The sequence below is a fragment of the Panthera tigris genome, chromosome A1, assembly GCF_018350195.1.
Source record: "Panthera tigris isolate Pti1 chromosome A1, P.tigris_Pti1_mat1.1, whole genome shotgun sequence".
Taxonomy (NCBI): Eukaryota; Metazoa; Chordata; class Mammalia; order Carnivora; family Felidae; genus Panthera; species Panthera tigris.
In genome coordinates this window covers 82050001-82065457 of record NC_056660.1, presented here as the reverse complement: position 1 = coordinate 82065457, position 15457 = coordinate 82050001, and the positions used below count along the sequence as shown (strand labels likewise).

The following is a 15457-nucleotide window of genomic DNA, read 5'->3' as shown; positions in this document are numbered from 1 at the left end:
TAAGTGGAAATGCTAGGTTCTAGGAAAACCTGGATGACTTCACATTTTTCTAAATATTTCTTGATTAATTTGCAAAAGTTGCAAGAGGAACCACAGCTCTATCACATTACGACCTATCAATTGGTTGTCCATTAGAACCTCGAGCCTTTGGGGTTTCTCTTCATAGTCGTTTGTAAGTGGAAGTAATGGCTGTGTGCTGCTGGGGCCTCTGGGTCTGATAGGCAGTATGGTGGGGTTTCTCAAGGCTTCAGAACCACCTTGAGGATAAGAGCTGAGACCTAAATTATCAGTAGTTCTTAGGCAGCACTTGAGAATGTGCATTTCTGACAAGTCCTCTAGGAGCTGCTGGGGGTGGGGTATCACACTGTTGTACAAAGAGTGGATTTCCTTGGGGTGAATGAAAGCTTCCTCACACATTAAAACAAAACAAAACCTTTCGTCCAGGGTCAGATTTGTGTGCAAGTAATAGAAACAGTCACTCAAACTGTTTACACAAGGGACACCCCCCTCACCTAACAGAAGCCCACAGGAGGTGGGCAGTTCGACCACCACGGTCAGGAGCCTGGGGTCTTCCCACCTCTTCATTTTGGCTCTGTGTGAAAGCTGACTACCCTTGGGCCTCTTTGGCCACATACGGGAGGATAGAGTTAGGTCTGCCCTGTGCCCTCCCTGCACTCACTGACATCATGTGCCCATCACCTGACCAGTGACAGCCAGCAGGACTAGGCCCAGGCCCAGAGCAGACTGGCCGCGTCTGGGGTCTGCCCTGGACAGAAGGAAGCAGGCTGCTGGGGGATCTTCTTGGAAGAAGGAAGGCGACAGGAATCACATGGCTACTTGGCAATGGAGAGAAAATACATATCATTATCTGTCACTTAAGGTGACAGTTTTTCCCTAGAATATTGAATCACTCCCTTTTATGTTTATGGCAAGATAATGGTGACAACAATTTAGTGCTGGGTTACAAAGAGCCTAATGTATGACACTTACAGCTTTTTAAAAGTTGTTCCTTTGAGTATCTGACAAACATTTAATATAGACCATTCCATAGAAAGAAAGAGTATGATCTTGTTTATTCATAATATCAGGGAGACTAATTTAGGGGCCATGGATGGCCACTAGAGCAACAGTGTCATATCAACACTCAACATGGATTTCGGATGAAGGGTTTCTGATCTAGACAATCTGGTTCTGGCACTTATGACCTGGAAGATTCGAGGAAGACCCTACCTTTTAGGGGTTTCAGCTCCTTGTATGTTTAAGGAAGAGTATGAGCCCTGAGAATGCAGGGACTGGTCTGCTGTGTTCACTGCTTATGCCCGACACCTACAAAAGTGCCTGCCACACAGAGGCGCTTGGAGAGAATGTGACGAAGGAATGCAGGAACCTCCCAGAGTGGTTACACTGCCTCTTCAAAGGACTGTTGTCAGACTACAAGTAAAGAGCATCATAAATGTGAGATGCTGTTACTTCACTTGAGGGACACTGGAATTCCTTAATGATGCCCATCTTTTCAGTGGGAATATGGCTTTGTTACAAAGATAGGTATACCCTCTGTGAAGAAGCACAGGTGCTCCTCAAATCAAGTGATGTTTTTTGAGAGTGTGTGGGACTGATTTGGCCTATTATAACCTGGTCTGTCTCTGCCTGTGTCTACCCGTCTCTGTCTCTCTCTCTCACTGATGTTTAGGGCAGATGCACAATGTGTTTGGGAAAGAAGTATCATTGGATTATTCTTTGAATCTGCGTCATGGAAAATTTGATTTGTTAATTCACATGCCTGACAACATAACGCTACAGATCTTCTCTTTTCTTGATTTGGATGACATTGGGCAGCTCTCAAAAACCTGCAAAAAAATTCCAAAAGGTAAGGCCTTAAAATATTATATACACACACACACGCACACGCACACACACATGTGTGCATGTATTTTTTACTGGTAAATATTACACAGAATTTCAAAGAGAAAGGACATGATTTAGAAAACCTTAACTTCATGTAATGACGCACTGGATTTTGGCAATGATAAAATATGTTTTACTTACAGCCTAAGAAACTGGTTAAGTTATGCTCAAGAGGAAAAAGTAGCACCAAGAAAGAAAGATAAAGTGGTTTTTTGTAAAATATAAGGTCAATGAGCACTGTAGGCAAAACTATTCTAGCAAAAGGAAATGCATCATGCTGCATTTCAAGGTAAATGGTGTTAAAACACACATATTAAAGAGAATGTTAAAAACAGTACTAATACAGTTTCTAATTGAACTTAAGCAAATACTAAAAACAGAAAAAGAAATTGCATGGAAATTCCTAAGGGTGGTTTTCACCAGTGTCCTTCAATGAGAAACTTGGCAGCAGATTAACAAAGATCCCTGGGGAAAGAATTACTTTTCAAATTCCTAATTTTACACATATTGTTTCAGGCATCTGTAGATATTTGGTAATAAATAAATTTTGAATTCCTTAGGAATGAGAAGCAATGAAAATCTATCTTTGTATATAATCATTATTTAAAAGTTAGAAAACAACTAAAAATCACTTAATCCTACCTCCAATTGCTATTAAATTGTGGAATAGTTCCTGTATTTTTCCTAAAAGCTTGAGTATGTTTTGTGTTTGTACCTACTAACTCCCTTCACCCATTTTGCCCATCCCTCCCACCCATCGCCCCTGGCCCCCAACGACCACCAGTTTGTTCTCTGTATTTATGAGTCTGTTTCTGTTTGTGTTTTTAGATTCCACATAGGAGTGAAATCATTTGTATTACTTTTTTTTCTGTCTTATTTCACTTACAATAACACCCTCTATGTCCAACCGGGTTGTCACAAATGACAAGATCTCATACTTTTTTTGTGACTAGAGTAATATTCCATGGTATATACAAACCGCATCTTTATTCATCTATCCACAAACACCTGGGCTGCTTCCATATCTCGGCTATTGTAAATAATCCTGCAATAAACATAGTGGTGCATATAACTTTCCAAATTAGTGTTTTCATTTTCTTTGGGAAAATACCCAGCAGTGGAATTACTGAATCATATGGTATTCCCATTTTTCATTTTTTTAGGAAATTCTGTACCATTTTCCACAATACACTCCCACCAGCAGTGTACGAGGTTCCCTTTTCTCCACATCCTTACCCACGCTTGTTATCTCTTGTCTTTGATCTTGGCCATTCTGAACAGGATGAGGTGATCTCTCATCGTGGTTTTAATTTGCAGTTCCCTGATGATTAGTGATGTTGTGCACCTTTTCATGTGTCTTTTGACCATCTGTGTCTTTGGGAAAATATCTATTCAGGTCTTCTGCCTGTTTATTAATCAGATTATTTTTTTCCAGTAATGATTTGTATAATCTTTATATATTTTGGATACTAACCCCTTATCAAATATGTCATTTACAAATATCTTCTCCCATTCTGTAGGTTGCCTTTTTGTTTTGTTGGTGGTTTCCTTTGCTGTGCAAAAGATTTTCTTTTTGGTGTAGTCCCAATGGTTTCTTTTTGCTTTTGTTTCCCTTGCCTGAGGAGAGGTAGCCACAAATATGTTGCTAAGGCTGAGTAATCCATGAGATTACGGCCTATGTTTTCTTTGAGGAGTTTTACAGTTTCGGGTCTCACTGTTAGATGTTTAATCCATTTGGGGTTTATTTTTGTGTGTGGTGTAGAAAAGTGATCCGTCTTCATTCTTCTGCCCGTAGCTGTCCAGACCCAGCACCATTTACTGAGGAGACTATCCTGTCCCCATTGTGTATTCTTGCTTCCTTTGTTGCAGATTGATTGACCGTGTTCTTACATGTTGGTACACATCTTTCCAGACATTTTCTAGCACAGACATCCTGTATATCTATGAACTATTTAAAGCACATCCCGTACTTGTAATTTTGTGACACACTGTGGACATTTCAATGTCTGTATTCTGCCATGGCTGCTGAGGAGCAGTGGGCAGAGCATAGGGACAGCTGGCATGCTTACTGTCTGTACATGTGCAGGTCTGTCTGTAGGGTGCAGTGTTAGGAGTTCAAATGCTGAGTGTGAGGATATTTCCATTTTATATTTTGATATGGCAATTTTGCCTGAGGAATTTCCTTCCTAACACAGGAATGACCAAATCTTGTTGGAATGATCCAGGAGAGGGGAGCCACCACTGGTTTCCTTCCTAATGTCCTGCACACTCTTAGCCCTTGGGTTTCCAGTGACAGGCCTTTCTCACAGCTCCAGCCACCACAACAAAATACCATAGATGGGGGGCACCTGGGTAGTTCAGTTGGTTAAGCGTCCAACTTTGGCTCAGGTCATGATCTGGCAGTTTGTGGGTTCGAGCCCCACGTCGGGCTCTGTGCTGACAGCTCAGAGCCTGGAGCCTGCTTCAGAATCTGTGTCTCCTTCTCTCTCTGCCCCTCCCCCACTTGCACTCTGTCTCTGTCTCAAAAATGAATAAACATTAAAATTAAAAAAAAAAAATACTGCAGATGGGCCACTTTAGCCACAGACACTTCTCACAGTTCTAGAGGCTGGAAGTTCAAGATCAAGGTGCTAGCTGTTTTGGTTCTTAGTGAGGCATTCCTAACTTACACCTTTTGGTGTTTCCTCCTACAAGGACACTAATTCTATCAGATCAGAGCCCCATACTTATGACCTCATTTAACACTGATTACTTCTTTACTCCAGATATAGCCACACTGAGGAAGCAGTTAAGACTTCAACATGTGAACCCTGTGGAGACCAAGTTCAGTCCATAGTAAGGCTTGAGTGTGAATATCATGGTTTCTATCACTGTTAAGACATCTAAGAAACACCAGCAGTTTTGTACCCAAACAGCATCTTCTACATTGGCCCTCACACCCGAGTGACACAAGAATCCTTTGTCAAATCAATTGTTCCATTTTTTGGTTCAGGAAAGTATGGTCCTGGGGCACCTGGGTGGCTTAGTCGATTACACGTACAACTTTGGCTCAGGTCATGATCTCGCGGTTCGTGAGTTCGAGCCCCGCGTTAGGCTCTGTGCTGACAGCTCAGAGCCTGGAGTCTGCTTCAGATTCTGTGTCTCCCTCTCTCTCTCTGCCCCTCCCCCACTCACGCTCTGTCTCTCAAAAATAAACGTTAAAAAAAAAAAAAAGCATGGTCCCAGTGATGCAGGAAGTGGCTACTTCGTGCATGTATAACTGGGCAAATTATACGTAGGCACACGGCTCTCAGTTTGGCACCTTGATTTTTCTATCATGACAATAATTTATTCTACTAAAAATGCTATTATCATTGAAAAATGCCATTCTTCTATGGGGTAGACTGCTTGTGTTTAAATTGGCCAAGATGCCTTACCTTTTATCCCTTTAGTCATACCAAGTTACTTATGTAATTATTTTTTTAGATGTGTAACAGTGAAGAACTTGGAGAGAAATTTAACTTGTTACAAGACAAACATGCTTTTGACACAAAGAAGGATAGACACTTACAAGAAGTTGTAAGCTTTCCACCAAAATGCAGGCCAACAGAAACACACAGAGAAGACAGCATTTTTCTAAACTTGACTGAAGTGACAAACTTTTAAAAGTAAGGATTTAAACTGAATTTTCATATAATAATGACTATCATTAAACCTTACTAAAGCTGACACTGGGTGGAAGAAATTACCTGGTAGATTTAAGCAGGCTAATTTGCTTGGGGAAAAACAAACAAACGAACAAAAAAACAACCCTCTTGACTCTGAACACTGTTCTGAAAATAAACTTATTTTCGCTCTTTTTTTTTCTTTTTTTGGTAGTAATTAACACAGATTGAATAGATCAAATATCCATTTAAATTCTCCATTTTAATCTCTGACATGTTCTTAATTTTAAAGACAGGAAGAATAGAACAGAAAACAAATCTGTCTAAAGTATAATTACCTCTCTTTTCATCAGAGTTAAGAAAATAGACTTAAAAATGAGAATTCACTCATACAGATGAAAATAAAAAATCCTTTCTCATGGCGTAATGTGAAGAAATTCATGCCCTTCTCCACCCGAGGTCCTCTCCATGTCACGACTGCGGCTGAGCCATAACCACTCCTCTCCTTAGTTCCTGGGGCCACATGATCCACTAGACTTCCTGATGAGACTTGTATTAAAGAATCTGTTGCCCCGTGAGCTACCTCACCCTCCCCAAGTGTTTCACTGTCATGTGATTAAGTGGGAGACAATTACTTGGTAATACTATTATCAAGCAAGTGAAAACTTATTTCCAAAGATGTATGTGAGATTCTTCAAGGTACCTATTTCACGTCAGATTTGAGGAATTACTTCAGTCAGTTGGTGTTTCTAATTTACTAGCAAGACTGAGAGCCATTAAAATACTGATAGTTGGGGCGCCTGGGTGGCTCGGTCGGTTAAGCGTCTGACTTCGGCTCAGGTTATGATCTCACGGTCCGTGAGTTCGAGCCCCGCGTCGGGCTCTGTGCTGACAGCTTGGAGCCTGGAGCCTGTTTCGGATTCTGTGTCTCCCTCTCTCTCTGCCCCTCCCCTGTTCATGCTCTGTCTCTGTCTCAAAAATAAACGTTAAAAAAAAAATTAAAAAAAAAATACTGATAGTTAATGCTCTGCTTTGCTATGTTCATGTTTAAATATAATTACTAAAATTATTAGGTAGCTGTGGGGTGCCTCGGGGTGGGGGGGGGGGCTCAGTCGGTTGACCATCCAACTCTTGATTTTCGCTCAGGTCATGATCTCAGAGTTGTGGGATCGAGCCCTGCATCAGGCTCTGTGCTTAGAATGGAGCCTGCTTGGGATTAACTGTCTCCCTCCCTCTGCCCTTCTCCCTTGCTCGTGCTCTCTCTGAAAAATAAAAATAAAAATAAAATACTTAGGTAGCTGAATAAAACCAAAAACAAATCCAAAATGAGAAACAGAAAAAAGAAAGTTTTGCAGAGGAATTACTAGAAAGTGAACCAACAGGTGGCCAACCCCACCCCACTCCTTGGTCATGGTGAGCCCTCCCCACAATACGGGCTCCCATGGGCAATGCCCGTGTGAAGAATATTCTTTAACATTTCTATCATTTCTTAGACATGTGATAAACTCAAAAACTTATTTCTGGGTAATTAGTAGTAAAAACTTTACGAATATGAAAACAGCTTTTGGCTTTGCCAGCAACAAGTGCTGGACATCTCTAAACCTGTTTCTTAGTTTGTAAAAGGGAGATTATGTGTGTCGTGTCCTGTCCAACCATCTTAAAAATGAGTCTAAGCCAAAACTAGGGAGTATACATGGAAGTGTTTTATACCGAAGTAGTCCATTATACAAATGTATTATTGTTTTAAATCAGTAATCTCAAAGTGACTTCTGCGAAGCCCTGGGGACAGATCTCAAGAATCTTTCACAGGATGTAGCTACTTTTTATTTACTTATTTTCCAGCCTCATGGAGGTATAATTGACAAGTAAATTTATAATATATATTTAAAGCATACAACATATTGATTGGTAAAATGCATACATTATGAAAGGATTCACACTGAGTAATAAATAGCACCTCACATATTTACTTCTTTTTGGTGAGAAAATTCTGTCTTAGCAAATTCCAATTATACAATACAGTATTAACTATCGTCACTGTTATACATTAGACCCTTGACCTATTAATCTTATAACTAAATAACAGAACTTCACTAACCTCTCCCTATTTCCCTCATGCCCTAGTCCCTGGCAGCCACCATTTTACTCTGTTTCTATGAGTTTGACTTTTTTTTTTTTAGGCTGTACATATATAAGGGATAGCAGGCAGTATTTGTCTTTTTCTGTCTGGCTTACTTCACTTAGTATAATGCTCTCCAAGTTCATCCATGTTGTTGAAAATGGCAGGGTTTCCTTTTTTAAGGCTGCATAATACTCATTTCATTTTTTTTATCCATTCACCCATAGTGGACACTAAGGCTGTTTCCACACCTTGGCTACTGTGAATAATCTGTGACAACCATGTGAACAGATATCTCTTCGAGGTAGTGGCTCCAATTCCCTTTGGATCTATGCCCACAGTGGCACTGATGGATCATATGCTAGTTCTATTTTTAATTTCTTGAGGAACCTCCACGCTGGCAAACCATAGTGGCTCTAACATTTGGCATTCCGACCAACACTGCATGAGGGTTCCCTTTCCTTCACATCCTTGCCAAGACTTGCTCTCTTGTCTTTTTTATTTTACCCACTCTGACAGGTGTGAGGTGGTATCTCATTGTGGTTTTGATTTGTATTTCCCTGGTGATGAGTGATGCTGAGCACCTTTTCACGCATCTGTTGGCTATCTGGATGTCTTCTTTGGAAAAATGTCTATTCAGGTCTTTTGCTCCTTTTTCTTTTTTAATTGGGTAATTTGGTTTTTTTTGCTATTGAGTTGCTATGAATTCTTTCCATATTTTGGATATTAACCCCTTATTAGGTATGTTGTTTGAAGATATCTTCTTCCTCTCCATAGGCTGCCTCTTCATTTTATAGATAGGTTCCTTTCCTGTGAAGAAGTTTTTCAGTTCAATGTGGTTCCATTGTTTATTTTTACTTTTGTTGCCTTTGCTGTTGGTGTCAAAATATAAAAAATTATCACCAAGACCGGTATCAAGGAGCTAACCCTCTGTGTTTCCTTCTAGAAATTTGATGGTTTCAGGTCTTATGTTCAAGGCTTTATTCTTATTCTATTTTGAGCTGTACTTGTGTTTACAGATCAAAGCCCAAGTCAGCAGTGAGGACACAGTGTCTCACTGATCAGGAAATCCAGTGTGATCCAAAGTCTAAGTAGGAGTCAGCAAAGTACTATCCACAAGCCAAATATGGCCTGCTATGTATCTTTATAAATAAAATCTTATTGGAACACAGCCCTGCCCATTTGTTATGTATTGCATAATGGCAGAGTTTGCAAGTTGTAACAGAGACCAGAGAGCCTGCAACATCTAAATAGTTACTACCCACCTACCCTTTTTCCATCAGGGATGACCCCACCAGGTCACATAGACCTCACTAAATCACAGCAAGTCCTTTGCCCCCTCCCCCCGCCAAATTCTTGGAGCTCCAGAGTCAAGAGCAAGGGCATAGCAATGCCATGGAATAGACTATATGTCTGACAGACATTTTTAAAATGATAAATGAGTATTCTAAGTTTTTTGATAAATGTTTCATATCTAGAAAGGAATAGATACAACCAGCAAAATTCTCAGATAACTAAAGCTACATTTTATTTATTTAAAAAAATTTTTTTTTAAATGTTTATTCATTTCTTGAGAGAGAGCACGAGAGTGGGGAGGGGCAGAGAGAGAAGGAAGACACAGAATCTGAAACAGGCTCCAGGCTCTGAGCTGTCGGCACAGAGCCCGACGTGGGACTCAAACCCACAAAGTGTGAGATCATGACCTGAGCTGAAGTCAGATGCTTAACCAACTGAGCCACCCAGACGCCCCTAAAGCTACATTTTAAAAAGCAATGTTTTATTATGTAAAATTTGATGTAGGAAAAGTACAACTGGACTTCAAATTCATAGCAACTAAAATTTTTATTTAGTAAGTGGTTCAAAGCATAGTGCCAAAAATACATTAATGTTTAAAAATTTCACTAACATTAAAAAATACTGTAGAACACATAACTGCAGAAAGTTCCAATGAGTCATTTCAAAATAAAACTGCCTCAGACTGTGAAAAGAAAAACCCTAGATGCCATAACTAAGTTATCCTTGTCCCAAAATAATGCCCTTACGTTGTCTCAGCAACCCTTAAATCACGGTGGTTATACACCATGAGCACATCCATCAAAAGACTGTGAAAAAAGTCAGTGACCACATTGCTAAAAGGGCAATTCTTAAAGCTGTCAGATTTTATACAGTGTTAAGTTCCTATCACAGGGGCTATAACACAATACAGACTTCAGGGAATCTTCAGGACAGATGGCACAGGTGTCTGTATCACCGAGTTACAATGGAATGAGAGCCCTCCCTTCCCCCGAACAATAGCTCACATACTACGTGATATGAATCCCAACAGATCACTTACAAATGTGTAGAACTCAAAGTACAGGTTATTTTGGCTAAATGATACATACTACTTTATACTAAAAATAATAAAATCTATGACAACTTTTCAATTTTTTAAAAGATTGCTTCTTTCTTAAGAATGGTTTCTAGATGTTTCTATGCCACATTTATATTTCTAGTTTCTGATTTCTTTATAAGGAGTAAAGTCACTTTGCAGGTTAGATTCAAGGCTGATTTGTACATTTCCAGAATGCCCTCTCTAACCCACAGAATGCCGAATGGAAGGTCCCAAACATATGCGCTGACTCACCCCGCCTCTTCGCTCTTCTGGGAACCCCCCTGTGCTGAATCTTCAGCCTCGTCCCTGTTCCTGCCAGGGCACTCCACAGAAGTTCCCCTACCACCTTCTCGTGCTCGGATGTGAACTCTTGGCTGGTACAGCTGCAAGGCCGGCCGATCCTGCCAGGACAGAGCAGTGGGTTACCCTTCCAAAGGCCAGCAACACAGGAGGGAGCAACTTCTCTACTTCCAGGGTCTGATAACTCTAATTACCTAAAAAAAAATCAACTAAAAATCTGCCTTTTTCACAGCACTATCTCATCTCAGAAACCAGACACTTTGAAGCTAAAAAAAAAAAAAAAAAAAAAAAAAGCCATGAACAGAAAGACAGTTAATATTTAAAATAACTTGAAAAAAGGTAAAAATTAGTATCTGGGAAAAGGTTACTGTGCAAACCCAGATCTCCCTGGAACCAGCAGAACCACGGCGTCTGCCCTCCCAGGCAGAGGTGAAGACTTACACATTTCAGCCCCTCTAAATTACCAGGCAGGGTGAACACGTGGCCTGAGACAAAGCAAGGCATGGCCCCTCAGCGGCGGCTTTTTAAGGCCATGAACTAAATAATTACTGATGTCTGTAATGAGTGATTTCTATGTGGGTTATTTCTGAACTGCCCCTTCATAGGAAACACCAACCCATCATCTGATTCAAGTCTTAGAGGTGAAGAAACGCAATGATGGTTGAGCAACATGAATAAGACACTACGGAACTGCTTCCAGATATCAGCACAGTGAGGCCAGGGAAGGACAGAACAGCAGAAGCCAGGTAGCTCTGCCCTGATGGAGAGGAGGAACAACCAAACCCCAGCTCAGGGGAGCTTCCAGCCCCTCAAGGAAGCCTCCTACACTCCTTCTGTGGCCACCTGGGGGCCCAAGGACAGGGCAGCTTGGGTGGGCATATCTGGGGAGGTGTTTCTGCAGGGCCCCACAGTCACTGCCAGGGCACTTAGCAGCCCTTTTCCCCAGTGGAAGCCTGGCCAGGGAGGAGAGTGGCAAAGGCCTTGGCAGGACCCATGGGTGCAGAGAGAAGGGCAGGGTTCACATGCCACCTCCTGCCCGGGGCCAACACACATGGTCCTGCTCTCACCAGGGCAGCACTGGTGTGCACAGATGGGGGTCAACACTGATACTGAAAGAACATCGTAACCTGCCAGGCCTCGTAAGAAGGAGCCATTATGCACAAGGCGCCTCATTTCCACCACAGCATCACAGAGTTCATGGAGAGGACTCCCAACGCCTAAAGCTGTGCTCACTGCTGCTACAAAAAAAGGGAGCTGAAAACAAGTGTTCATATAAACACCTCCCACCAAAAAGACCCATGACTGTTCTGGTGTACCTGAGATTAAGGAAACTAGAGAAACTCCTGGGTGACACAGATGTGATTAGCCAGGGGTGAAGAAGGCTCTCCTCTTGCCTGTGGTTTTGCCTGCCCTGGAAACATTTTAAAAATCAACATCACTAATACCAGCAACACCCTGGGTGACTGGAAGGGAAGGCAGATCTGAGAAAAACAGTCTCAGGTCACACACTGTATGCTTCCACTTACATAGCACTTATATAGCAATGACGAAACCATGCAGACAGCAGACAGTGTCCCTGTCGAGGTTGTGAATGGGGTGGGACGAGGGTGTTCCCCTTGGACACTGGGCGGCCAGGCTGTGGGGGACTCACTGGCACCATGGGGCCTGGCCCTATAGGGAGGGGACCCCATTAATAGTGCTTCTCTACAACAATGTGATCTGAGTAAAAGTTAACCTCAAACTTCTGGGAAAAAAAAAAGAAAAAAGAAAGAAAAGCCGTTTGTTGGTCTAAGTAGGCCACTCCAATCCTGTGTTGACTGTGCACACCTAACTGATGAGTATTTATGAGCCATTTGACCATCTACTAATAATCACTACATTGTTAATCACATAAAAGAAAGCTCCCTGAAGCGTCATGAAATGCAAACTGTCAGGGCAGTGCACTCCCTAAGAGCACAGGACCCAGTGGGGGCAGACTTCCCACTGGCAGAGTGCATGACCCTAAGTCCCCGACACCTACACAGATTTCTCTCTTTGGGCTAACTAAAACAACTTCCGTCTGATAAAGCAGGCATAAAGCCGCAGGTGTGCTGTCTGTGCTTTTACGGCTGATGAATGAAAGATGATCCCAAACAAGCAGAAGAACCTTGTTTCCTGGGCGCTCCATTTTGGCTGCTGGGCCACCTTCACTCCTCTGCTCTTTCCCGGGCCACTCTGCTGCCTCCACAGCGTTGCCACTGTCCTGGCTCCCCTTCTTCCCTCTGTCGGGGGGGCCTCCTTTCCCCCATCTCGGCTCCTCCTCATTTCTCCGCGAAAACGTGTCAAACTCACAGTGAGCTCTCTGCTTTCTATTGTCATCCAAGTGGCATCTTTGTGTTTCAAGGTCTTTTTCTCTGAATTTTCGGTCCAACTCCCTTTGCTCTTCATTGCTCTCATTCTGTGACCTGTGATTCAATTCAAATTATCAGTCACCTCAGGTATACTGCTTGACGAGAACCTGTCTGCCCGTCCATACCGCAAGTTCCAGAAGAGGCGGGGAATACCTCAGTCTGCACATCACCACGCTGCCAAGTGGGCACATAATAGGCATTCAATAAAAAACTGCTAAAAGATGAACTGACAATGGTAACGACAGTATCTACTGTTAAACTTGAATGACAGGTAGGAATAGGCACTGTGGTGAGGAACTATGTATACTTACTTTTCTAACTCTTAGTAACCCCCCAAAGTAGACTAACAACCCCCTTTACAGATAGAGTACCGGAGACCAAAGTGGTCAGGTGACTTTCCTAGGGCCCCAGGTACACATTCATCATGACACAGAGCTGATACTGACAGCCTTGTTTCTGCTTCAAGCGTAGCTACAATTAATTGAAATGTACTAATTTTATACATATATCAAACTCTTAAATGAATAGTAAATAAATAAGTGGCTCCTTAGCTCCTTTGCTTCTTAAAGTCCACAACCAACAGGCAAAAGTCCTCACACACTATTTTTGACTTCCCACAAAACAGAAGCAGCAGGACTGCTGGGGAGAAAAAGATCTATAAGCAAAGTGAGAATTCATACCAGAAACATGATGAAAGGCACTGCTATAACATAAGCGATAATAATACAAACACATATAACAGAAACTACAGTCCTAACAGATCACAGATTTCATAATCATGCATAAATTAATTTCATAAACTGAGCAATAAACCGGAATCCCCAAAAAGAGGGAAAAATTTTTTTTTATCACAACTCTTTGTATAAGAAAGACAGTAAGAATTCATTGTGACTGGTATGTTTCTGGGCAAATGGCAGCCTAACCCCACAACCCTGCCATCTCACATCCAAGTGCAAATTCACTTCTGGACCCCTTGGAAGCAGAGCAGCCCTGGGATCCAGGAAGCTCCATGGGTGTCCGGATGCAGTGCACGAGCAAGAGCCCTGGGCCAGGGGAACAAGAAGCCCAGACACACGTGGCCCCACTGACTGTGGGGAGGTGACCAAACCCTGAGGATGCTCAGGGGCGAGAGGGAGGGGCTCCTACCTGACAAGGTTCTGGCGGGTCTCTCTGGCCCCCATGCACAATGGGACAGTGTCTGTCCCATTCCACACAAGCCCTGCTCAAGCTCCTTTCGTGAGCCGCATGTCACAAGCACACAGAGAAGTACATGCCCCAAGGACCCCTAGCCTGAGACAGGCAGGGCTAGTGCAATACTGGGATCCACACAGCTGCTGGTCAGATTCCACGGGAGGGCCACAGGGATGGTAACACCAACACAGGAATCCTAGCACTTGGACAAAAGACTGGGAAGGAGATCCTGAAGACCTAAAGAGTGATAACAGGAATCCAAAGGGAGCAAGGACAGGAACGGCTAAGGAACTAGAAGCAGGACATGTTCCTGCTTTGAAGACAGACTTGAGGCTGCAGACGAAATGCATTTACCAAGCCCCTAGCGTGACCCAGAAGAAATAAGGATGTGGGCAAGCATTATCTTGGTAAAACCCGATTCCACAAACAGTTTGAAATACGATAAAGGACACATACGACTCTGACACAGTGACAGTCACAGGCTCACTTTTCCCTGGGCTCCTCCAGCGAGCTCCCCAAGGGCATGGGCTTCCGGACAGCACAGCCAGGACAGGACTCCTGTTCTCCATCTCTAGTATCCATTTCCTCTCCTCTTTCTTTTGGCTTCTCAGTGGTTGGTTCCTCTCCCTTTTCTGGTTTCTTAAGAAGCTAAGAAATTATAATGTCAGTAAAATATCACTTTTAGAATATGGTATAAACGAAGCTGTTTAAAAAAAAATTAAAAACATAAAGCAACATTGAGCACAAGTGTTTGAATAGCAAACAATGTAAGCTAAAGGTACAGCAACCAGGTTTTTGGTTAAATACGGGAACAGTCAGTCAACGAAATACCATCGTTATGAACAACGATTTAGGACGGCTGATGTGAGAAGACACGCATGCTGACACAACAAAAGAATGCTACAGAACTGAACGACCTGGTCTCTATGTTTACACACACACAACAACAGCTGTAAGGCTGGCAATGCTGTTAACAGTGGTGTCCAGGTGGTGGGACTGAAATGATCTTCTTTTCTTGTATCAACAAGTTCTGTTTTTTTCCAAAATTAACAAGTATTGCTTTTGTAACGAGGAAAAAAAGCATTGTTTAAAATGCTGCATTATACTGATGACTTTTAGAATAGTTTAGACTTTTCAGAACACTTCCTACTCTTTCTTGAATCAGCCTGAGCAGGCGGCTGTCGTGGAATTTGAGCCCTCCTCGCTGTTCTCTGTGTAGTTTACTCTTTGAAATTCAACTGCCACAGGCAAGTCAGTTTATAAACAAAAACAGAAGGTACACTTCTGAGAATTTTTTTCTAATTTGAAAAAGTGAACGTATTTTAAATTGCACTACAGCAAAATGACACACAGGTAAGTTTCAACTACATGAGTTCATTTAAGAATAAAACAGGTAAAATGTGAGGCCAAGCACTGGAAGTTGCAGTACCTTACATAGTCTTCTCCTGTCTGTGGGCTCTATGAATTGACACATTTTCTTTCACATATCTATTGACACATTTTTAACTAAAAAAGCATTACATGCTGGTCCTAG

The 15457-nt window shown here is 42.2% G+C and overlaps 2 protein-coding genes across 4 annotated transcripts in view; one reads left to right on the top strand and one right to left on the bottom strand.

The window, feature by feature from the left end:
• Window positions 1-4907, top strand: part of CHAMP1 (chromosome alignment maintaining phosphoprotein 1) — a 30420-nt gene extending 25513 nt beyond the window's left edge. For both annotated transcript variants that reach the window (XR_006215564.1, XR_006215563.1), the window contains 2 exons: window positions 1691-1867; window positions 4671-4907. The gene's annotated coding sequence lies outside the window, so the exon portion shown is untranslated. The remainder of the gene's footprint in view (window positions 1-1690; window positions 1868-4670) is intronic.
• The window catches only part of UPF3A (UPF3A regulator of nonsense mediated mRNA decay), a 29926-nt gene continuing 15517 nt past the window's right edge, over window positions 1049-15457 (bottom strand). For both annotated transcript variants that reach the window (XM_042980854.1, XM_042980861.1), the window contains exons 8-11: window positions 14411-14571; window positions 12489-12786; window positions 10295-10443; window positions 1049-1847 (exon numbers count right to left, since the gene is read on the bottom strand). In XM_042980854.1, coding sequence (XP_042836788.1) covers window positions 1583-1847; window positions 10295-10443; window positions 12489-12786; window positions 14411-14571 — 873 coding nt within the window. In that variant the 3' untranslated portion in view covers window positions 1049-1582. The remainder of the gene's footprint in view (window positions 1848-10294; window positions 10444-12488; window positions 12787-14410; window positions 14572-15457) is intronic.